A 24941-nucleotide genomic window follows, 5' to 3' on the forward strand; every position below is an offset into this window, starting at 1 on the left:
GTTAGTAGCCTCGCGTCAAAAGGGAGGGCTGAAGTGGCATATCAGGATACATCATGGTATCACCTAGGTTGCTAAATAAAACTGCTGCTCGTCTCTCCTTACAGCTGACTTTTCGATACTCCAGAACAGGAAGAAAACAGAGCCACTGGGTTGATCTTTGGGAACATGGAGATGACTGCACTGAAGGCAAAGGCAGACCTGGAACAAATAGAATGGAACTATGCAAGAGCAGTCCCATAGGCAAGGGGCAGTGAAAGAGGATTGAATGATTGCTGCAGAGAGATCAGAGGAGGATGAAGCACTGTGGTAAGTCATATAAAGTGCAACACACAGAGTGTTGTTGGTGCCATAAACCAGATAAAGCTCAGTGCTAGATCTGGGCATAAACTCAAATGAAGAAAAAGTTGGGAGAGAAGTGGGCAAGTCGTTTTGAGACAACTACAAGTTCAAAAATGGAAAGTTATTAAATGGAGGAGAAATACATATCAAGTATGAACATGGACAAGAAAAATTCTTATAATGCAGATATGCCTGTTCAAATGGCTCACAAGTGACCTAATCAATTCAGCCTGGCTTTCCTTCCTCGAGTACTTCCCCCATAATCTTTTCTTTGAAATAAATTCAGAATACCCAATTCTTTTTCTTTTCCAATTAAAGCGGCAATTTAGCGTGGCCAATCCACCGAGCCTGTACATCTTTCGGTTGTAGGGGTGAGACCCACGCAAACACGGGGAAAACATGCAAACTCCACATGGGCAGCAACTCAGGGCCGGGATCGAATCCGGGTCCTCAGTGCCGTGAGGCAGCAGCTAACCACTGTGCCACCATCCCCCTGAACTTTTCTTGACCTCCTATTACTCCAGGATCTTCCTGAATGCTAAAAATAAATCAGAACATCCCATCACATCCCTTATCCCTCCACCATCACTTCTTAATAGACATAACTCTAAACCAAAAAGGTCCAGCATTTCAGAACATTTGTCATTACCCTTTTCCTTAAGCAAAATCTATCCACCATTCTAATACCAGGCTGCCTTCAACCTCACCTTTCTCTCAACAAAATTCAATGTTTTCAGCTTGCTATTTGAATCATTATTCCATATCTTTGAAGCTGTACGACCGTCCTGGTTAAATTCAACATCACTAATTGACTGGATGTAACTCCACGGTACAGAATCTACTTCTCATTCACATGCCTCTACCAGTAAAGTTGTGTGTAATGCAATTGTGAAGGATGGGAAATGCAAGCGAACAGAAAAGATCAAATCTATCCATATGAAAACGACAGAAAATACAAAAGTAGGATGCACTGGAAAATATAGTAATAGTAATATACTATTATACAGTGCTTAAATCTTTGTGATAAGTTGCAAGTTTCAACATATTACGGATTACATTTGCGAATATGATTCTGAATAACACTCCATCCAACGAGCAAAGTATGAAGAAAATTTTTTATTTTTATTCAATCATGGGTTGTAGGCATTGGTGGCTAGGACAGCATTCATTGCCCATTATCTATGGAATTCCCTGCCCAGGGAAGCAGTTGAGGCTCCTTCATTAAATGTTTTCAAGATAAAGATAGATAGTTTTTTGAAGAATAAAGGAATAAAGGGTTGTGTTCGGGTGGGAAAGTGGAGCTGAGTCCACAAAAGATCAGCTATGATCTCATTGAATGGCGGAGCAGGCTCGAAGGGCCAGGTGGCCTACTCCTGCTCCTCGTTCTTATGTTCTTATCCCCAATTGCCCTCACGTAGTGGTGAGCCATCTTCTTGAACCACTGAAATCCATATGGTTACGGTACTTCCACAATGTGGCTAAATAGGATTTCCAGGATTTTGACCCAGCAATAATGAAAGAATGGTGATATATTTCCACGGCAGGATGACTTTCAGGTGGTAGGATTCCCATGCACCCGCTGTCGTTATCCTCCTAGGTGGTAGAAGTCTGGAGTTTGTGTATTTTTGAAGGAGTCTAGCAACGCTACACACTACAAGCATGGTGCACTGGTCTAAACGAAAGCTTCGACACTAGATAGTGTTAACTGATTAGTTTAATCCAGATTTGCACTTTAGTGGTTTTGTTTTTCCAGAATGTCCAGTATTAGTACTCTTCTGATCTCATTCTTGTATGATGCAGTGCCTAGGAGCTGCTGGGAAGCGGAGCAATTTGATTAAGATGAATTGATTAAGGGCCTTAAAATGTACAAGTCCCAAGTTTGAAAATTAAAAAAGTACTAACCTGTGAAAAACAAGTAAACTGCACTATAATAAACTTCAAAATTGTTGAAAGCGCAAAAAAAGTTTCTCACTGTGGGCCTCCAGTGCCAGTACAAAACATAACATCAGCAAATTAAAGTAGATTTTCAGTATATATTTTGTCACATGAAAAGCAATGGACAGTGCAAGGTACCAGAACAATATGCCTATTTCTCCCTCTCGAACAACCTTGATCATGAAAAATTAAAATGCTGTCTATAAAAACAACATACCATTACAGAACCTTGTTCATTTCCCTCAATTTTTCCCATATGTACGGCAGCAAATGTTAGATCCAATGTTTCTTTCGTCATTGTACTAGTTTCCAAAGAACAGTCCGTTTCAATTTTCTTCTCAGTTACTTCATATGCATCCTGAATACAACAGATATCCAACATTAGAGGATGCAAAAAAAAAAAAAATTCTTGCAGTTCACGGTTTTGATTTGTTGGAGAGTCTTTGAACATTTTTATTCACTAATTTGGATGTTGATTTTCACTGGCTTTGCTTGGTGTTAACAAGAGTGGCAATGGTCTCAAAATGAGAGGTTGCAACCCCGTTGACACTAGTGATGCGATGGCTCCATTTTGAAAGTGATCTACCTACAGAGCCTCAAAGCTCCTGTCTGTTACAGGCTATAGACCCCTTTCAATATGGGGAACAAAAATATGATCCCGATCGCCAGTTATAGTCAGAACTGCTGGGAGAAATGATCAGTTTTATGGCAGCTGGAAAAAAAAATTTGAAAATGGGGTCTGTTAAAGGTAATAGCTAAATTATTTTTATAGTTCCAGAAGGAAGATTTTTTTTTTTTTTTTTTTTTTTTAAATCACTCTTTAAGAAAGGAAAAATGAAATATCAATCAAAACAAAGTAATTCTGAATCAGCAATCTAATAATAATCTTTATTATTATCACAAGTAGGCTTACATTAACACTGCAATGAAGTTACTGTGAAAATCCCCTACTCATCACATTCCACCGCCAGTTCAGGTACACGGAGGGAGAATTCAGAATGTCCAATTCACCTAACAGCACGTCTTTCGGGACTTGGGGAGGAAATTAAGGCACCCGGAGGAAACCCACGCAGACACAGGGGGAACATGCAGACTCTGCACAGACAGTGACCCAAGTGGGAATCGAACCTGGGACCCTCGCTGTGAAGCAACAGTGCTAACCACTGTGCTACAGTGCCAATCATCTACTACATTTGATGACAGCTCAAAACATCGTAATAATAATCTTCATTGCCACAAGTAGGTTTACATTAACACTGCAATTAAGTTACTGTGAAAAGCCCCGAGTCGCCACACTCCAGCGCCTGTTTGGATACACGGAGGGAGAATTCAGAATGTACAATTCACCTAACAAGCACTTCTTTCGGGACTTTGTGGGAGGAAACTAGAGCACCCGGAGGTAACCCACGCCGACACAGGGAGAGCGTGCAGGCTTCACACAGACAGGGACCCAAGCCAGGAATCGAACCTGAGACCCTGGCGCTGTGAAGCAACAGTGCTAACCACTGTGCTATCATGCCGCCCATTCAGTCATGAGCCTTAAGTGAACTCACCCCTCTAATATATAACTGGCAAGATTTTCCAGCACACCGCCACCAGGGGTCTCCCAGCGGTGTGGGGTGGATTCAATGGGAATTCCATTGACAGCAGCTGGGTCGGAACATCCCGCCAATGGCGGGCCGCCTCCTGCCACCAGGAAACACGCTGTGGGAAGGCCAGAGAATATTGCCCACAGTTTTTAAAATCACAAACAATGCTAAGTATATAGTTATGTAGCTTTCTATGCAGCGGTTAGCAGTAATGAATTGTATGTGAGGGTAAATATTTTTACTTGTTTTGCAAAAATGCATATAATACATTGAAGAAATGAAGAACCATATCAGGAAACTATCATGAATGCCTTCAAATGTAAAGGGGTATTCTATTACGGAATCATCTCTACCTTTTCTGCAGTATAATGGGTCTTGAAAGCAAATTCTTGGTCATGGTGTAGTGTCATTAGTTACCTTTTCTAATGTACATGCCTTCATAGTCTCTGGCTCTGATTTTGCTGGTACTGGCACAGTCACAGTCTCTCTTTTACTGTTCTCAATTGCCCACATTCTACTCCCCAGACATAAATGCTTAATCTCTGGAGTTAATGTGGTACAATGGATAATCGGGTCGACCTTATCTGCATCTTCATCATCACTGGAAAGCACAACTGAAACACAACATGAAAAACAACATGAAAAACAACCAATGAAGCGGATCCATTCCAACATTTTACAGATGGATTAACACTTTGCTCCTATTGCTGTTCGGTATGTACACTGAAGAGTTCAGCAACGTATTTTCAAATATATACATACACACACACACATTTACATTCAGACTTACAGTCCATGTTGTATTAACTAGCATTGGCATTTTTTGAGGAAAAAGAATGGGACATTGTTCCTGCATGACAGGGTATTTTGGGGATTTGGGTATGAGAGATAGCCCATAGTACTTGACACCAAAATCAAGGTAATCTTCACGATTCCTAAAATTTGCACAATGTAATAAATAGCCTGTTCATGTGTCCCATGAGCAGCAATTAAGTTTTTCTGTGCAAAAAAAATCATGAATGAACTTCAAAAAAGCAAAATACACACAAATAGTATCATACACATGGAGTATGGTGTGAAAAAACTCAGAAGTGAGTAATTGATTTATTTCCATCCCTGAAATATTTATAAGGGTACAAGTCCCTATCCTTTATCCTGCTAAACAGACATTAATTCAGGGAGATCAATTGAAAATTTCAAAATGGAAGTTGACAGATTTTGGGTTAGGTTAGAGAGCCAAGTGATATAGGACTGAGGTAGGTAAATGGTAGTGAGGTGCAGATCAGTCATAATCTAAAACAGGTTTGAGGAGTTGAATAGCCTATATCTGCTCCTATGCCCACAGACTGCTCAGAACAGACTATGGCCTCTTCTGTGGGTTTCCTCCACAAGCATTACAGATTACGGCAGATAGTCTTGGCCCTATACTACAGCAATATAACTAACAGCAAATTTTACAATAGCTGACACAGAACCTCAAGCTGATGAGTGGTGGTGAAATGTTTGTAAAGACATGTGGAGCTGAAATTATACACATTTCATTGTGCTGGCAGAAGTGTGGTTGAGCTTATTTTCCTTCTGTCTTTGGATCCCGCTCTAGAATCTATCCAAAATTTAAGTATGGGGTTATTTAACTACTCGGAGGAGCAGGAAGCCCATGCTAGTCAGAGCAGACTAATGGCATCTATCTCAACAGCTGCGAGGAAAATTGGAACATCACAATGAAAAACTCCGGCCAACAGTTATTTAACCTGCTTCTAAGAGAGCTCAAGGCATGCGTCAAAATATTATAGGAATACACAATCTAAATCTGGATGTGATCCTCAAATTAGTTCTCAGTTGGAAGCTCCTTTGCGGCCTGACATGAGGCTAATGGGAGGAATTTTAGGGTCGTCCATGAACTCCACCAGACCTGCCTGTTTTACAAGGTGGCCAGATGACTTGCCTGCAACCTTCTTCCACTTAGAACTTGCACCGCTTTCTGAAATGGGCAGAGGTAAGTTCCATCCCAAACTTCAGACCCTAGGTTTGCAAAGTCCCCATTCACTACCCTCCAGAAATTCAGGGCTTGTCCTTTTGTCCCTGCGTACCGTAAATCAAGTAATTAAAAGTATGTTGTAGCATCACAAATTGCAGTGATAAAAAGTCAACATTTATATTCATTACTTTTCTCTTTTAAAAGCGGGAAAGAGAAGGAGCTAACAGATCCTTCAAATTAAACTATTTTTAAATCTAAGATTTAATTTTACTTAATATCTATGATCACAAAGGATAGCTTTGTTAGTTAACAAATTCTATAATTGATAAAATCTGTATTAAAATACGGCCATATGATCCTGAACAATCATAAAACGAAACATTTCATGGAATACAGTAATCAATGGACTTCCAAAGAATATTTCAAAACATCCATAGACCAAAGAGTTGCCACTTTGTTCATTCATTCAAACTGCCAGATAGCTGATTGACAGATTTAAATAGGTAGTAAACACGATTGTCTTTGTTTAAATTGGTCCCGGAAACATCATTAACAGCAAGAATACTCACTTGGTTCACTTGAAACTGCTGCGGGTTTTAAGTGCTTTATCTGGCTACTCGATGTAGGTGTCCTCAGGATTCTTGCTCCAATGTTCTGCTCATTTATCACTGGGGTATGCAGAGGTTCAATGCGATTAATATTCCCATCAGGGGTTGAAGAGTCATTACTGACTAACTGCTGGTCTCTGTAGTTGGGACTTTGCGGTTTTGTGTTGAAGGGAGAAAGTTGTCCCTGCTGTAGATATGATTCAGGTTGTGTAATTTCCATTAAATGAGGATCAATTTCTTGTCCATTTTTGCGATCCGTACTAAAGCAATGGCAATTTTCAGTCTGCTCCTTGCAAGTTAGACATACAAGTAATTTCTTTAGCAAATCCTCAGCATCCTTCTGAAACAACAACAAAAGGGATATTTAATGAAACTGGAGGAGCTGCCCATTAGCTTTTCAGTTGTGTCATATGCTTGTTATTCACACACTGTCTGGAATTTTCCAGCCATTCTTGCCGGTGGTGTCTTCAGGTCCCACCGGCGGCGAACCCGGTCGCACGTTTCCCAGCAGCACAGGAATCGTCAGTGCCACCAGCCAACGGCAGGCCGCCTCTGTCGCCACAAAACATGGGGGTGTGGAAAATCCACCCAGGTTGTTTTGCATCCCTTTCACAGCATACTAGAGGGCTGCACGGTAGCACAGTGAATAGCACTGTTGCTTCACAGCACCACGGTCTCAGGTTCCCCACCCAGGGCACTGCCCAATCATAATGGAATTGCATAATAGCCATCTGGGGTTTCCAAAATAAAGATGCTCGGCAAGAGCTACCCTTGGTGATCTGGGCTCAACACGAACATCATGGACCAGATTCAACAATATAACTTATGCCAGGAAAACCAGAAATTCCCCACTTCGGCGTTTCTACATCCATGTGAGTGGCCAGGCAGGGCATGGCTACGGTACAAGTAGACTTTGCTGGGCCTTTCTTGGGGCCCATGTTCCCCATCTTGGTGGATGCACATTCCAAGTGGATGGAGTTACATCGTGTGGTCTCTACCTCCTTCCCCACCACCACTGAGAAACTTCAAAAGGTTTTTGCAAACACGGCATACCGGAGGTCTTAGTATCTGACAATGGCATGGCCTTCACTAGTAGGGTGTTCCAGTCCTTTATGAAATCAAATGGCATTAAACACATTAGGATGAAGCCCTATCACATGTAGTCCAATGAACTGGCAGAGCATGCACTGTAGACCTTTAAGAACGGCATGAAGCAGCAGCCAGCCGCATCTATAGACGAGGTTGGACAGTTCTTAGTTGATTACAGGACAACTCCCCATACCATGACAGGAGTCACCCTGGCAGAATTATTGATGATACGATGGCTTTGCACCAGGTTAACTTTATTATTTTCTGCGGGATGGCAGCGCAGTGATTAGCACGGAGGCCTCACGGCACTGAGGACCTGGGTTCGATCCCGGCCCCGGGTTACTGTCTGTGTGGAATTTGCACATTCTCACCACGTCTGCGTGGATCTCACCCCCACAATCCAAAAAGAAGTGCAGGGTACGTGAATTGGCCACATTAAATTGCCCCTTAATTGGAAAAAAAATGAATTGGGTACTTTAATTTTTTTTTTTTTTAAGTTTAAATTTGGCAGGGAGGGTGGAGTTCCAACAGGAAAATCAAAAATGAAATCACAGTGCCGTAAGATCGGAGAGAGTTGTCCCGATGGTGCCTGGGCTGGGATTCAAGCACAGCACGGCAGCGGTTCTCTTCATTGTGCCATTAAACAAGAGTTTTATATGAAGCCTGGCTTTGGCGACTTATTTGCAAGTTAATTTGTTGAAAATTAGCAGAGCCAAGTTAAGTTTCCTAATATGGTGGTCTATCAAAATAGAAACAGATAATGCTGGAAATACTCAGCTGATCGGACAGCATCTCTGGAGAGAGAGAAAGAGTCATGTCTCAGGCCAAGGACTTCAAATTTCCAGCATCCACAGCATTTTGCTTTTGTGTTTAATTAATTCACTGCCTTTGCTCTTGCAGGAATGCCTACCTTAAAGACGTTCTACTCTCCTTCGACGAGATTTCCATTTGTCTCTTTTATCCTGTTCACCTTCCTGGATTTCCATTTCCCTCGTGCTTGATAACTTCATTTGACGGGAAATGTTAACTCCGTTTCTCTCTCTACAGATGCCTGCTGAGTATTTCTAGCATTTTCTGTTTTCATTTCAGATTTCCAGCATCTGCCGGATTTTGCTTTAATGGTCAACTGAACTGGTTTTAATCCAAACATACATTTGCATACAAGATGACTGCTAAAAACATGTGGGCTAACCTGTGACTGTGCAGCATTATTAATATCTCTTTGGCTAGAATGATCCTGAAGGTCAGTGCATAATCTTTTTTTCTTCGGGCTTGGAAGAGGCGATTCCTTTGGCTTGTCTTCATTTATTTTATTCGGTTCACATAGGTGGTCTCTTTTTTCTATCTGCTCTTTTCCACAAACACCTGAAAAGACAAGACAACTCTTTACAGTTTTCAACATATATCACTTTTATGCAACTTCAAACTACCAAAATTCCATCATGCTTTTCAAGTTCTGAAATAAATGAATTGCATCAGTCTTGCAGGCACTCTTATAGATTTCACTCAAAAATATGCCACCCAATATACCACCTAAATTAGTTGATCAAAACCAGCTTGTTACTTGTTGCATTAGTTGAAAGAAAAACTAAACGCGCAAAATCTATTAATTTTTTTTACTCCAGGATTTGCAAGGTTGAGATTCAACTATAAAAATCTTTTTTTACGCAGAGGGTGGTGGATGCCTGGAATCCGCTGCCTGAGTTGGTGATGGAGCCCGAGACTCTAAACCCTTTTAAAAAGTACCTGGATCTGCACCGTAAATGCTGTAAGCTGCATGGCTATGGAGCGTGTGCAGGAGGATGGGGTCAAAAAGGAGCCTGGGTGTCTTTGGGTTGGCATAGACAAGATGGGCTGAATGGCCTCCTTGTGCGCTGTACCTTTTCTACGGTTCTATGTGTAGCTGTCCAGTGAGCACAGAGCTGGTTGAGTGGAGGACGTGATTCCATGTGGAGATAGCAGACACCACGCCATTATTGATGGGTCTCTGGAAGAATGCGGAGTGGGGCCTTGCTACCGAAGAGCCGGATCTAACCAGGAGAGTCACATCCCTCAACTGAAAATCTCTCCATGGGTTGACGAGGAGTTAGGCATTCCCCTACTTGAATAATAACTAGGACTTCAATTTCTTTTCCTGTGGAATACCATCTTACAGCAAGATGGTTTCTCCAAGTGTAAGTTAAACAGCACTCTTTAAAGAGTATTGAATGGCACTATATTACAAACTACTGCCCTATTAACTCTGGGGCTTGGTTTTGGAAAGAAGGAATGCCCATCACAGGAGGCCACAGTGAATACTTAACATTTAAATATACCAGAGAGAGATCACAAAGGCAGTTAACGTTAGAGTAGAAAATAGAGAATTCCACTAGTGCTGTAAAGTATGGTTCAGGTAAGACAGTTGGAAATTCATAACAAATTTAGTCATCCCAATTTTGCAACTGAATTTCCCATCTCCACTCTCCCACTTTCAGAATCAGTTTTGCAAAATGACTTCCAATCCCAAAACTATTGACCCAAATGAGCTTTTTTATAATACAAAGTCTTAGGAAAGCAGTTCAAGTGTGCAGTTCTCCCAAAGTTACTTTTAAATCGCACCAATGGACCTGTAAACCAGTGGTCATGGGAACATTTTGTCCACCTGTACACGGGAGTATTGACACAATATTGTTGCACTATGATGTTCCCCTGATGTCGATCCTACATTTGTGCAGGTTGGCCACAATTGAAGACCATAATGTCACCACAGAAAATTACTTTATTATCCTCATTTAGAACAGTGGCAGTCATGGTGAAATGCAATACAGGATTCCTATCCATTATCTCAAACATTTCTGGAAGTTTACCTCAATGTGATTACCAGCTGCAGGACATCACAACTATAATAACCAGTGACCAAAGAACAATTTAGAAATGGCTCCAGAAGAGAAAGTATTCCATTCCCAAACTGACTCAGAGGGCAGGGGAAATATCAAATGAGAAAATACCTGGATATGAGCTTAAGCAGAAAATAAATGTTAATAATTTTAATATACATAAACTATTAAGATGGCTTAATTCATCAATTCACATTAGTTGGATTTCTCACAGGGTAATTTATGTTGAAAGTGTGAGAGAGAGAAAATTGGGGATGCTCAATAGACAAGGATTAGAGGATGCAGATATCGTGAAGGGTTCTGGTAGTGGAGGAAATGGAGAAGAGCAAGACTATGGAGGGATTTTGAAAACAAGGATGAGAAATTTAAAATCAAGATATTGCTTGACTGGGAGCCAATGTAGGTCAGCGATGAATGTAACTTGCTGTGATTTAAAACATGGACAGCAGAGTTTTGGATGAATTCAGATTATGATAAAAGTGTGGAAGAGCAGCCAGGGGTGGTTTGGAATCGTCAAGTCTAGAGGTAACAAAGACATGAGGACTTCAGCAGTAGTTCAGCGGAAATAAGTTGATTTTCAGAGGTGGAAATAGGCACTCTTAGTGACAACATGAATATGAAGTTGGAAGCTCATTTTAGGATTAAGTGTGACACCAAGGTTGCAAACAAACTGCATAAACTTAACTTGCCAGGGAGAGGAATGGAAGGGGTATCTCAAAAAAGTTTAGAGCAGGGTTTGAAAACAATGGTTCCTGTCTTCCCAGTATGTAATTGGAGAAAATGTATGCTTATCCTGTACTCGATGTTGAATAAGCAGTCTGACAATTTATTAACAATTTATTAATAGTGGAAGAATCGAGAGTTGGTGGTGAGGTAGAGCTGGGTGTGATCAGCATACCTGCAAAAACTAATAATGTGTCTTTTGTTAATTGTTGCTGAGGGGCAGCCTGCAGATGAGAAATAGGAGTAGGCCAAAGATCAATGCTTGGGTGAGACCAGAGGGAATGGTGCAGGTGCAAGGGGGAAGAAGCCATTGCCAGCGATTCTCTGGCTACAAATGGATGGGTATGAATGGAACAAGATGACAGTCATCCCACACAACTGGGAGACACAGTAGAGAATGGTGTTGTCAACCATGTTAAAGACTGCATAGTCAAGAAGGAAAGTTTACTTTGGTCACAATCACGTTATTATTATTCTAATGCAGATCAGCGCAGTCCAACCTCTGCCATTTTACATCTTGGAACTCCAGAAGAAACAATTGAGCCAGTTGCTTTCTTCCTTTTAAATCCCCTTTCCAAACTGATAACATCAACGTTGGTGACCTTGTGTTCCCTGTATGTCCTTCTCAAAGATTATTTTAAACAGACTTTTCCATCTCCACTCGCGAATGTCATTTTCTAAATTCTAGACATTTTTTTTTTCAATCCAGTGATGGGTGCAAATTTGACTTATAAGCACTCCGGTTTAACTCAATTTATGGTGGCGATCTGTTACTTGGGAAGCTATTTTGCAAAGTACAATCTTACCAATATTTTTTAAATACTAAATTTGAAGTGGATCTTTTAAACGGGTAGAAAAAATGATTTCAATTTGGTGCTTCCCACTATTGCTTAGCTTGCATGGTAGTCCATCATATACACCAGGAAACCAATAAATTTCATCTTTGATCTGTACTATATTTTTAAATAAATTTTTGAGTACCCAAATATTATTTTTTTCCAATTAAGGGGCAATTGAGCGTGGCCAATCCACCTAATCTACACATCTTTGGCTTGTGGGGGTGAAACCCACACAGACACTGGGAGAATGTGCAAACTTCACACGGACAGTGACCCAGGGCCAGGATTTGAACCCAGGTGCTCAGCGCCGTGGGCTGCAGTGCTAACTACTGTGCGATGTGCCGCCATGATCTGTACTATTAACTAATTCTGACCAGGTTACAGTAAGTCAGCAACTCAGATAGGACAGACAGGCAAACACATGTCATTTTATAGAAGTGCAATCCACTAAGAGTTATTGGAAAATGCACATGTGAAGTTAGGCACTGGTGGATGATCAGTGAAGCTCCCCTGACACCACCCAGGCCAACATATCCAGAATTATTAACTGGATGAGACAACAGTAGATTGACTTAAGCACGTGAAATCATGGTTTCATACGAATTACTGGGTTAAGAGGGAGGGCCAACAGACTTCAGGGATAATGTTTTTCTAACCATACTTGAAGAAACTGGAACTTCCTTGTGCAAAGTTCCAGAGGAAATCCAACTACATTGCTGCAATTTTTTACGATACCTCCAACCTAGCAAAGCCTGAAGTTAGAAGCTATGAATGATAGAAGAATCACAGAGATCTACAAGACAGGAGGCTGCCATTTGTCCACATTTTGTCCATCGTGTGTGTGTGCATGGACAAAAAAAAGGTTATCCAGCCTATTTCTACTTTCCAGTTCTTGGTAAAGGTGGGTAAAGTTTAAGCACATATTCAATTATTTAAATGCGATCAAGGTTTCGACTTTACCAACCTTACAGACAGTGATATCCCCTCTATCCAGTCCCCTTATTTTATACACCTCCCCATAGCCTCCTCTAATCCAAAAGAAACCGACTGCAGCCTATCTAATCACTTCAGATAGCTAAGAGACTCCATGCCCGACAACATTCTTTTAAATCTCCCCAGTGTAATCACATCCTCTTTACATTCTATAGATAAAAGCAAAAGCAAATTACTGCGGATGCTGGAATCTGAAACAGAAAATACTGGACAATACCATGAGGTCTGACAGCATCTGTAGAGAGAGAAGGGAGCTAACATTTAGAGTCTGGATGACTCTTTGTCAAAGCTTTGACCAAAGATAAAAAGCAGGGTCAGTGTTATAGCTGCTGGTATTTGTACTGCCAACTTTTCTAAGTAGGAAGAAATGGTCAAGTTACTGAGTTTGTGGATAGAACACCAGCAACAAAGGGTGGATCCCAGTTAATGGTCCAATCATTAGAAAGAAGGCCCTTCCAATCAATAGAAATAAGGCCCTTGAATCTTACCAGAACAAAAAGTATAGTAAAGAGAGTAAGTGTTGGAGTTACTGGTGATAGTAGTGATAATGAAGGTGGTGCAGAGGGGCTTCTGCTTTGCCTTCCGAGAGGTTTTACAGCTAGCACAGGATGCTTTAAAAAGTGTTTTGGTTTGTATAATGTGAAGGTCATGTGGGAGGCTGCATCAGCTGACCGTGTAGCTACAGGTGAGAGAGGGCACAAGGTGGCGCAGGTTATAATGCAGGTGATACTGGTCCGCTCTGGAATAAAATGTCAAATAGGACTTCCCAAAGAAAAAAGGTTTAAATGCTGGAAAAAAACAGGCTAACGCTCTTACTATGTGCCAATGTGGCTGGTTTAAAATGTAAACTAATGGGGCGGCACGGTCGTGCAGTGGTTAGCACTGCTGTCTCACCGCACCGAGGTCCCAGGTTCGATCCCAGCTCTGGGTCACTGTCCGTGTGGAGTTTGCACATTCTCCCAGTGTTTGCGTGGGTTTCGCCCCCACAACCCAAAGATGTGCAGGCTAAGTGAATTGGCCATGCTAAATTGCCCCCCAATTGGAAGAAAATGAATGGGTACTCTAAATTTAAAACAAAAAAATAAATAAAATGTAAACTAATGCTGACTTCTAGGTCAGAAAACCCTTGAGCCTTTAAAGGGAAAATAATGTTTTTTTTTGGAAGGCCTGGGTTTGCAATGCCTGGGTTATAGCAGCAATATTTGAAGCCTGGCTTGAGAAGTACTTTCTACATGAGCTCAGGACATATCTGAGGGAATTTAACTTGTCCTTCAAAGTCCTACTTATTCTTGATATCGACACTCATGCTGATAGCCACCAAGACAATGATATTTTGTTTTTACTCCCAAATAAGACCTCAATTATTCAGCCAATGGACCAGAGGGTCAATACAACACTCAAAAAAGTTTCAACCACATTCTCAACCTTCTTGAGCAAACCCTTTGACCATAGTCCATGACTGCTGGTTTGGGCCGAAAGGCTGTGAAGGATTTCACAGTGTTCCCTGGATGCTGAAGTAATCAAGGTTGCAGGGGAGGGATTTGAAGACTTGTCCACAGATGAAGTACAGGATTTGTTTAAATCTCATCAAAAGGAGATCTCTACAGAAGAATAGAAGCAACTGATTAAATTGAGTGATTTTAAACAGGAACAGGAAGAGGAGCCTAAGAAGACTCCTTTTATATCCAAGATGATAGAAGATCTCGTACAGTCAGCTGAAGATTTGAAGAAAAAAAAAAGACTATGATACAAATATGGAAAGAAGCCTCAACATTTGCAGAGTTGTGGATACTGCTATTACTCCTTACTATGAATTTTACAAAATTGAAACAGTCAAAATAACTTTTTTTTTTAAATCCACATGAACATCAGCCACTACGTCCACTCCCTCCACACTAAAGTAGTGTTACGGAAAAAATTTCACGATATTCATGCTTTATTTTTTTTTTAATTCTCCAGTAAATTTCTCTCAAATTTATTTTAAAAACATAGGATGTGATTTTCTTGCTCTTCTTACCGAAGGGAACTCCAGTCCCAGCCCCATCGCGGGTTCCATGGTAGCGCAACGGGCGAGCCATGCAAATTGCCACTGACTTTAGCCGGACTGGAAAATCCTGCTGGCGGCCAATAGCCCACCGCCTCCACTGCGGGAAAGTTCCAGCCATTGTTTTTAATTGCCTTCAATCCTTTATACATGTCAAATTTTCGGATGGCTCCAACCTATCTAATTGACTCCCCATTGCAAACTGTTTTGTTATGTTCGATTGTCATTTGTGAGGTTCAGCAAGAGCACCACATCCCCAAATATAGGACTTCACTGTACACATGTTTAAATCAATGATATATGGAGAAATTAAAGAATCTAAATTCTCTGTGTATCAGATAACAACCGATTTAAAAATATTTAATCTTCAAGCTGGTACTAATTTTTGGTATGGTGGAGTTGAAAGCAGATTCTGTCGTTTATAACACATCTTGCAGCATATAGTTCTTTTTTAAAAAATGAAAATCGCTTGTCACGAGTAGGCTTCAATGAAGTTACTGTGAAAAGCCCCTAGTCGCCACATTCTGGTGCCTGTTCGGGGAGGCTGGTTCTCAACACGAATGCAGTATTAATCTCGGAATTAGTGCACCAGCATATTAGACAATAGAATTCCACACACCTTTGGCCTCTTTCTTCGAATTTCTTCCAGGCGATGTGCTATTTTCCTTCGGTCTGGTTAAATTTTCACTCCGCTTCTGGATACAACTTTCCGATCTCTTCTCAGACTGCACTCCCCTGGAACACAATTAAAGGGAATGTAATTACCTGTGCAAAAAATATCAATGTACCCTTTTTTTTTTTTTAAATAGTGTGGGGCCAATTCATTCAGGCGGCACAGTGGTTAGCGCTGCTGCCTCACAGCGCCACAGGCCGGGTTCATTTCCAACCTTGGGTCACTGTCTGTTTGTACATTCTCATGGGTTTCCTCCAGGTGCTCCAGTTTTCTCCCACAGTTCAAAGATGAGTGGGTTAGGTGGATTGCCATGCTAAATTGCCCCTTAAGTGTTCTGGGATGTGCAGGTTAGGTTATGGGGATAGGGCAGGGTGGATGTGGGAGTGGACATGGGTAGAGTGCTCATTCAAAGGGTCAGTGCAGATTCGAAGTGGCAAATGGCCTTCTTCTGTAGAGATTCTATGATTCCAAGCATACAGACCCTTTAAACTTATTAAAGAGGCCAACTTGCTGTAAAGCTTAGAGGGAACAGTTGTCAATCACCAGTGTTACATATTGGGCTTGGCTTTGCAGTGATAATGACAGGAAAACGACCAGTGTTAATTGCCATTCCAATAAAACAGGCAGCAACCTCTGGAATCCACATACGGTGATGCAATGCTTCTCCTAGTGTTTACTTTTGAGGCAACACATAGTCAATGGGATATCAGTGAATTGATAAGAATTTGGTCTTGCTGTGAAAACCCTTGAAAAATTATACATTGCTGATCGAGGTGTAACCGGGTTCTAAACAGCATACTAACTTCAAAATTTCTGCTAAACACCCTCAATGGTCCCAATAATCTTGTATTTGCAGAATGTCAACTTTCTCCATGAGGAAAACAATTCCACATTTTGTTTATCTTTATTCTATCTTCCATCTTAATCCAGACATAAAATCATTTATTTTGCTATTTAAAAATTTACATTAAAACGGATGCATTTTTAAACTTCCTGGTTTGCTGTGTGCGAATATTTCACACACAGTACGGTAGCACAGTGGTTAGCACAGTTGCTTCACAGCTCCAGGGTCCCAGGTTCGAGTCTCAGCTTGGGTCACTGTCTGTGCGGAGTCTGCACATTCTCCCCGTGTCTGCGTGGGTTTCCTCCGGGTGCTCCGGTTTCCTCCCACAGTCCAAAGATGTGCGGGTTAGGTGGATTGGCCATGCTAAATTGCCATTAGTGTCCAAAAAAGGTTAAGTGGGGTTACTGGGTTACGGGGATAGGGTGGAGACGTGGGCTCGAGTACAATTCTCTTTTTAAGGGCCGGTGTAGACTCGATGGGCCGAATGGCCTCCTTCTGCACTGTAAATTCTATAATATGATAATCTGCTTACCTGCTTACTATTATCACTGCTATGCCACATTGAATGGTGTCAGATACACTGCTGTTGGCAAATGTAAATTCCACTCGAGATTACTAAATCTTTGTGGACAGCTTTCTTACAAATCAATAGCAAACCCTGTTACTTCAGTCACATTCAGGCCAATAAATACACTGCAATAATTGTGATATCCAGTTTTAAAATTTTTATCATTCAACTGCATCCTGATTCTGGCACTAATGGACTATTTTGAATCCAATTACTTTGAAAGAATACATGCAATAAAAAGTGGACAATAATGCAAAATAAAGCCAAGTAAAATGACAGATTGTTTTCTAGCTTAGTGCTATAGTTTAGCTTGTGTTATAGGAAGTTATTAACCTGTATCTGAAAATTGATTTACAGGATGAACATTTGGAATTGTAATCCCATTTCTACCAACTTCCATGAATTTAAAGACAGTTTTAAAAACAAGTTCTTCCTTCAAGTGTGCTTTTTGTCTTCTTTCTGGGTAGATAGAAGCTATTCTGCAAGGTCGAGCCCATGTGAAAAGGAAGGGTATTAACATATGATCAATTCAGATAAATAAGGAAGCGAGGAATTGAATGTCAAGGGGCGGTGGTTAGCTCCTCTCTTGTAGGAGATGGTCATTACCTGACACTTGTGAGGCACAAATGTAACTTGCCACTTGTCTGCCCAAGCCTGGATATTGTACAGGTCTTGCTGCATTTGGATATGGACTGCTTCATTATCTGAGGAGTTGCGAATGGTGCTGAACATTGTGCAAACATCGCAAACATCCCACTTCTGACCTTATTATGGAAGGGAGGTCATTGATGAAGCAGCTGAAGATGGTTGGGCTTAGGAAACTACCCTGAGGAACTCTTCCAGTGATGTCCTGGAGTTGAAATGATTAACCATCAATCACCACAACCATCATGCTTTGTGCTAGCTATGACTCCAACCAGCAGAGAGTTTCCCCCCTGATTCCCATTGACTCCAGTTTAGCTAGGGCTCCTTGATGCCATACTTGGTCAAATAAGGTTAGAGAATTGAATATGTGGCTCAAAGACTGCAGTGGGAGAAGTGGGGTGTGATTTACTGACCACCACTCCATCTATTTTTCAGTGGCGGAGGCCGCTCGCCAGCGGGATCTACCGACCCTGCCATTGTCAACGAGATTCCCCGGTGACAGTACCCCCTCATCACCAGGAAATCAGTGCACCAGCATGGGACTGGATTATCTTGGCGCCCTGAACAGCCGGTAAATCCCACCTGTGGGTTCCGGTTGGTGGGGCACTGGCACCGATACCGGAGAAAGTGGGATCCATACCGTTGGGACGGTCTACACCGGAACCTGCTGAGACTGATGTTCCAGCAAGCAACATAACGAGGGAAGTAGAAAGGGCATTAAACTGAACAGAAGGGGGCAAGAGATTAAATTTGGGAAAATATGGTAAATCAAAAAGACAAAGGTACTAATATCGGAAATGATAAACAGACTGTGACAGGAAGGAACATGAAGTACAAATCTGAGGGTAAATCAGCAGGTAAGACCAGATTCTATAAAAATAACTCAAGTACAAAACTAAAGGCTCTCTATCTAAATGTTTGTAGCATTCAAAACAAACAGATGAATAGCACAAAAGCTCAACTAGAAATTAATAAGTACAGTCTGGTAGTCATTACAGAGATCTAGCTGCAGGGGGACATAGATTGGGACCAGAGTATTGAAGGGTATGTGAAATTTAGGAGGTACAGGAAATAAGGAAAAGGCGGCCCTGTCAATTAATGATGGTATAAGTACATTAGAGATAGGGATGAGCGTAGATGAGGAGTACAGAGAATGTTTTCAGGATAGTTTCTTAGAACAGCACATTCTGGAGTCAACCAAAGAGCAGGCTGTACTCGACCTTGTACTGTGCAATGAGATAGGATAAATTGACATCTTCAAAGTGAAGGCACTCTTAGATAGCAGCGACGACTAGTATTTTGAACTTAATAAGCTGGTAAATGTGGTTAAGGGATAAGTCACTAGAGGTATGGCAGGCATTTAAAGGGATATTTCAAATACACAATAGATATTCGAATGAGAAAAAAATTCCAAACGGAGGACCCATCATTCATGGTTAACTAAAAAAATTAAAGACAGTATGAAACTTAAAGAAAACGTATATAACTATGCAAACATGAATAGCAGGTCAGAAGATTGGAAAGTACATAAAGAACAGCAAAGAATAACAAGGGTAATAAGGAGAGGCAAAATAGCTTGTAATATAAAGACACATAATAAGAGTTTCTATTGATTTTAAGTAAGAAAAGATTTAACAAAATGAGTGTTGGTCCTAAATCTAGACAAGCGAGAGTATTTTGTGGTGTCTCAGCCAGGGGTGGGGGGCTGCCATTCCGTAGGGCAGGGACTCACTTTAGGTACCTGGGGGTGCAGGTTACCTGGGAGTTGGGGGGGCTCCGCAGGTACAACATTTCTAGTGTGGTGGGAAGAGTGAAAGCTGATCTGGCAAAGTGGGATGGTCTCACTCTGTCACTGGCGGATCGGGTACAGGCGGTTAAAATGAATGTGGTGCCGCAATTTCTGTTTATTTTTCAATGCCTGCCGATTTTCCTGCCAAAGGCTTTTTTCAGAGAAATTGAGGGAAGGATTACTTCGTTCATATGGGGAGGAAAGGTGTCCAGAGATAGAAAGGTGCTGCTACAGAGGGGAAGGCAGGCAGGGGGGTTCAGGTCTTCTGAACCTGAAGTATTACTACTGGCCGGCGAATGTGGAGAAGTTGCGGAGCTGGGTCAGAGGGGTTGATTCCCAGTGGGTCAGAATGGAGGAGAGTTTGTGCAGGGGGTCGGGACTCAAAGCACAAGCAACAGTGCCGCTTCAGATAGCCCCGGGGAAATACTCAGGGAGTCCGGTAATAATAGCTTCATTGTGAATTTGGAGGCTGTTTCGCCAACACTTTAGGTTGGGGCAGGGTCAAGGGAAATGCCGATTCGGGGGACCACAGATTTGAGCCAGGGTAGTGGGATAGAAATTTTCGGAAATGGGAGGAGAAGGGGATTAAGACCCTAAAAGATATGTTTCTTAGGGGTCGGTTTTCAGGATTGAAGGAGCTGGAAGCGAAGTATGGGCTGGAGCACGGGGAAATAACACATGCAGGTTCGAGATTTTGCCAGAAAGGAGACACAGAGCTTCCCAGTGGAGCCGGCCTCCACATTGCTGGAGGAGGTGCTGACGACACGGGGACACGGTGTCAGCGGTTTACGGAGCTATTTTGGAAGACAAGAAGGCACCACTGGAAGGGATCAAAGCAAAGTGGGAGGAAGAGTTGGGAGAGGATATGGAGGAGGGGTTCTGGTGTGAGGTGCTCCGGAGAGTGAATGCCTCCACCTCGTGCGTGAGGTTGGGGCTGATACAGCTGAAGGTGGTTTACAGAGCACACCACACGAGGGCAAGGATGAGCCGATTCTTTGAAGGCGTAGAAGATGTGTGTGAATGTTGCGGGTTGGGCACCGCTAATCAGGTTGATATGTTTTAGTCCTGTCCAAAGTTAGAGGATTACTGGAATGAGGTTTTCCGGTAATTTCTAAAGTGGTGCATGTGAAACTGCACCCGGGCCCCCGGGAGGCCATGGGCGGGATTCTCCACTCCCACGCCGAAGTGGCCGCGCCGTCATGAACACCATCGAGGTTCATGACGGCGCGGAACGGCCCCGGTCCCGACCGATTCAGGCCCTGACAATGGGCCAGGATCGGGGCTGCGACATCTACACGTGCCAGGCCTTGTCGCCCGCGTAAAGGTGGCGCCGCATAGATGTCGCGGCCGGCGCCACATAACGGATGTCATCCGTGCATGCGCGGGTTGGCCGGCGCCAACCCACGCATGCGTGGTTGCCGTCCTCTCTAAATCCGCCCCGCAAGATGGGGGACAGATCTTGCGGGGCGGCGGAAGGAAGGAGGTCCTCCTTCAGAGAGGAAGGCCCGACGATCGGTGGGCACCAATCGCGGGCCACCCCACATTCCAGGTGAAGCCCGGTGCAGGATTCCCCCTCGCCCCCCCACAGGCCGCCCCCCAGCGTTCACGCACCGCCCACGACTGCAGCGACCAGGTGTGGACGGCGCCGGGGGGAACCCGCCGTTTTGGCCTGGCCGCTCGGCCCATCCGGGCCTCAGAATAGCGGGGGTGCCAGAGAATCGCCATTTTGGGTGTCTCCGGCGATTCTCCGGCCTGCGAAAATCGACCGGGCCGTTCCCGCCACTTGGGAGAATCGCGGGAGGGCGTCGGACCGGCGTCCCCGGAAATTTTGGCGGCCCAGGCGATTCTCCCAACCGGCGTGGGAGTGGAGAATCGCGCCCCATATTCAGGGTGTCGGACCAGCCAGAGTTGGAAACGGGTGCGGAGGCAGATGTTGTAGCCTTCGCCTCGTTGATCGCCCGAAGGCGGATCCTGATAGGTTGGAGAGCAACCTCTCCACCCTGTGCCCTGGCGTGGCGAGGGGACCTGGTGGAATTCTTGACTTTTGAGAAGGTTAAGTTTAAACTGAGGGGAAGGATGGAGGGGTTCTACAATTCATGGGCCTTATTCATTATGCATTTTCAAGAACTGGATAACATCAAACATTAGATGGGCCGTGTGGGTGAGAGAGTTTGGGGGAGGGGAGCTGTGTGTGTTAATGGCGACTATGGGCGATTCCTGATTCCTTTTTGTCATTTGTTTATGTGAACATGCGGGCTAATGTTTGGGGTTTGGTGGGAAGACGGGATCGTTGTTATTGATATGGGGATTGACATATTTGTTACTGATTATTGTTTATTGTAGGTGGGTGTAAATTTGGGAGAAAATGTGAAAAAGGAGAATAAAAATATATATATTTTTTAAATGAGTGTTGGTCCTCCAAAGAATGCATCTGGGGAGTTGAGAATGAAAAATCTGGAGATGGTGGATGAACAGTTATTTTGCATCGATCTTCCTATAGGGGACACAAGTAATGTCCCAGAAATAGCTCAAAATCAGGAAAGAAGAGTGGAACTCAGGAAAATTACAATCACCAGAGAAGTATATTGAGCAATTGGTTGGGTCTGCAGGCTGACAAATCCTCTAGTTCAGATGGTCAGAGAGAGAGTTGATGCATGGTTTTAATTTTCCAAACTTCCCTAGATTTGGTATCAGAAAATAGCAATATATTCAAGAAAGATTTCAATGCATTATAAGCAGTTCAGAGAAGGCTGGCTAGACTAACACCAGGAATGGGTGGATTAGGCGACACGGTGGCTCAGTGGTTAGCACTGCTGCCTCATGGCACGGAGAGCCCGGGTTCAATCCCGACCCCGGGTCACTGTCCGTGTGGTGTTTCCACATTCTCCCCCTATCTGTGTGGGTCTTACCCCCACAACCTAATAAGATGTGCTGGGTAGGAGGATTGGCCATGCTAAATTGCCCCTTAATCGTGGAAAAAAGGAATTTGGTACTCTAAATTTTTTCTTTTTTTAAAGGAATAGATGGGTTGGCTAACGAGGAAAGGTTGGACAGCTTAGGCTTGTGTCCACTAGAATTTAGAAGAGTAAGAGACAGCTTGATCAAAACCTTCAAGAATCTGGGGGTCTTGACAAGGTGGTTGCGGTGAGCACGTTTCCTTTTGTGGGAGAATCTAGAACTAGAGGTCACTGTTTAAGTAGTTCATTTTGTACATTTGAACAGGCGAATGGCCTTCAGCTTAGGATTCTATCTGAAGAGCACTACTTTTTGGTATTGCACTGAAGTTTCATCTTCGATTTCAACCTCCAACCTTCTACTCCAAGGTGAGAAGATGCTGCCAACTCAAACAACCTGACAAATATCATAGACACTTGAATCACAGAACTTCCACTCCTCATGATTTTACACGAATCGATTCTGCCTGGTAAGAAATCAGTTAGATTATCTGCATTTCTACGCAAATATATCAAAGCAGTTTAAGAGGATTGTTTTTTGTGCGGATAAAGGTGTCAAGAACAAGCACTCAAGAATGGAAGACTGTTCATCTTGGACACCTATTGCCAAAGTTAAGCAGCTTAGAGGACAGACACAATGGTAGATGCAGACTAAAGCTACCTCAACCTCTTATGTTAGAGAAGCAATCTTTTAGTTTTTGATTTGACAAAAATGCCATCTTGTGGCCTTTAAGTGGAATTACTGAGTTAATGCAATAATGAGGACTGTTTTGTGCTTTGACCCAAGTCTAGTAACAAATATACCAGTATTTCCTAAACTTGTAACATTGCAGCCAACCAACCAGAGATATTTGTTCTGTCAACCTGAGCTGGATTTGGACCATGTCAAACTCACTGTGCCACACAATATCCCAACCTTCACTGTTGTGCTTATCCTATATAAACACCCTATTTGCAGGTCAGCCCCTCAATTCCCACACTATAGACTGATCCTACTGGTGTATGTAATATATATTATGTAACTAATCAGTAATGTCAACCATAAAACTATGGAGTTGTTAAAAAAACTAATCTGGTTCACTAATGCCCTTTAGGGAAAGGAGGGACATCTACTGTCCTGAGCCACTGGCCAAAATGAAGTTGAATCTTAACTGTCCTCTGAAACAACCTATACAGGCACAAAATGAAAACGTCAAATGAGAATAAAACCAGGTAAGACAGCCTGACATCAACCTATGCACAGGACATGACAACGGCACAAAACAATCCTGCAACGTCCTCCTCACTAACATCTGGGGACTTATGCCTACATTCTCTCACTAATCCAAAAAGTCATACCCATAGAATTATATGTTACAGCTAAAGCATCAGACTCCTCTATCGCCATCCCTCATTAGGCCTGGCATCACAATGAGGGCAGCCCCACCAGAGGTGGCAGCACACTGCACTACAGTTGGAAGAAAGTGGCTCTGGGAATCCTCAACGTGGGACTCTGGATCCCATGAAGTCTCTTGGCATCAGATCAAACAAGAGCAAGAAAAACCTTCTGCTGATTATCACCTACCACTTTTCTCCAGTTCATGAATTACTACTCCTCCACGTTGAACATCACATGAAAGAAGTATGAGGGTAAAAATAACATAACATATTCTGGGTAGGAAACGAAGAGCAGGTCAGTAGCACCACTACTGAACAAGCTGGCGGAATTCTGAAGGACATATCTGCCAGACTCGACCTGTGGCAGGTGGTGAGGGAACCAACATGAACCTACCTGTCCTCACCTGTTGCAAATCTATGATAGTACTGGTAGGAATAACCACTACAGAGTCCTTTTTTAAAATAAATTGTTCATGGGATGTGGGCATCGCTGGCTGGGCCGCATTAATTGGCATTTTAAGAGTTAACCACATTGCTGTTGATCTGGAGCCAGATCAGGTAAGGAAGACAGATTTCCTTCCCTAAAGGTCATCGGTGAATCAGATGGGTTTTTACGACAAGGGACAATGGTTCCGTGGTCATAGTCATCATTAGGCTTTTACTTCCCGATTTTTTATTGAATTCAAATTTTACCATCTGTCATGATGGGATTTGAACCCAGGTCCCCAGAACTGACTCGGTGTCTCTGGATCACTAGTCCAGCGACAATAATATTACACCACTGCCTCCCCTATATGCACACTGAACATATCATGTGGCACTTGTATCGTGCTAAACCGAACTAACAGCTTAAAACAGGATATCACGGGCTGTTCAAATAAGCATTGTATGCCACTACTGTTCCAAAGGAGGATCATATGGGACTCAAAATGTTAACTCTGTTTCTCTCCCCCTAGATGCTGCCAGACCTGCTGGGTTTACCAGAACTTTGTTTTTATTTTTGATCTCTAGCATGCAGCATGGTAGCACAGTGGTTAGCACTGTGGCTTCAGCACCAGGGTCCCAGGTTCGATTCCCG

General features: G+C 42.8%; 1 protein-coding gene across 6 annotated transcripts in view; it reads right to left on the bottom strand.

The window, feature by feature from the left end:
• Window positions 1-24941, bottom strand: part of LOC140427831 (sentrin-specific protease 7-like) — a 96473-nt gene that overhangs the window by 30928 nt on the left and 40604 nt on the right. For all 6 annotated transcript variants that reach the window (XM_072513578.1, XM_072513577.1, XM_072513576.1 and 3 more), the window contains 5 exons: window positions 15633-15748; window positions 8731-8903; window positions 6411-6789; window positions 4281-4477; window positions 2492-2632 (listed from right to left, as the gene is read on the bottom strand). In XM_072513578.1, coding sequence (XP_072369679.1) covers window positions 2492-2632; window positions 4281-4477; window positions 6411-6789; window positions 8731-8903; window positions 15633-15748 — 1006 coding nt within the window. The remainder of the gene's footprint in view (window positions 1-2491; window positions 2633-4280; window positions 4478-6410; window positions 6790-8730; window positions 8904-15632; window positions 15749-24941) is intronic.

This window comes from Scyliorhinus torazame, chromosome 8 (genome assembly GCF_047496885.1).
Source record: "Scyliorhinus torazame isolate Kashiwa2021f chromosome 8, sScyTor2.1, whole genome shotgun sequence".
NCBI classification, from domain to species: Eukaryota; Metazoa; Chordata; class Chondrichthyes; order Carcharhiniformes; family Scyliorhinidae; genus Scyliorhinus; species Scyliorhinus torazame.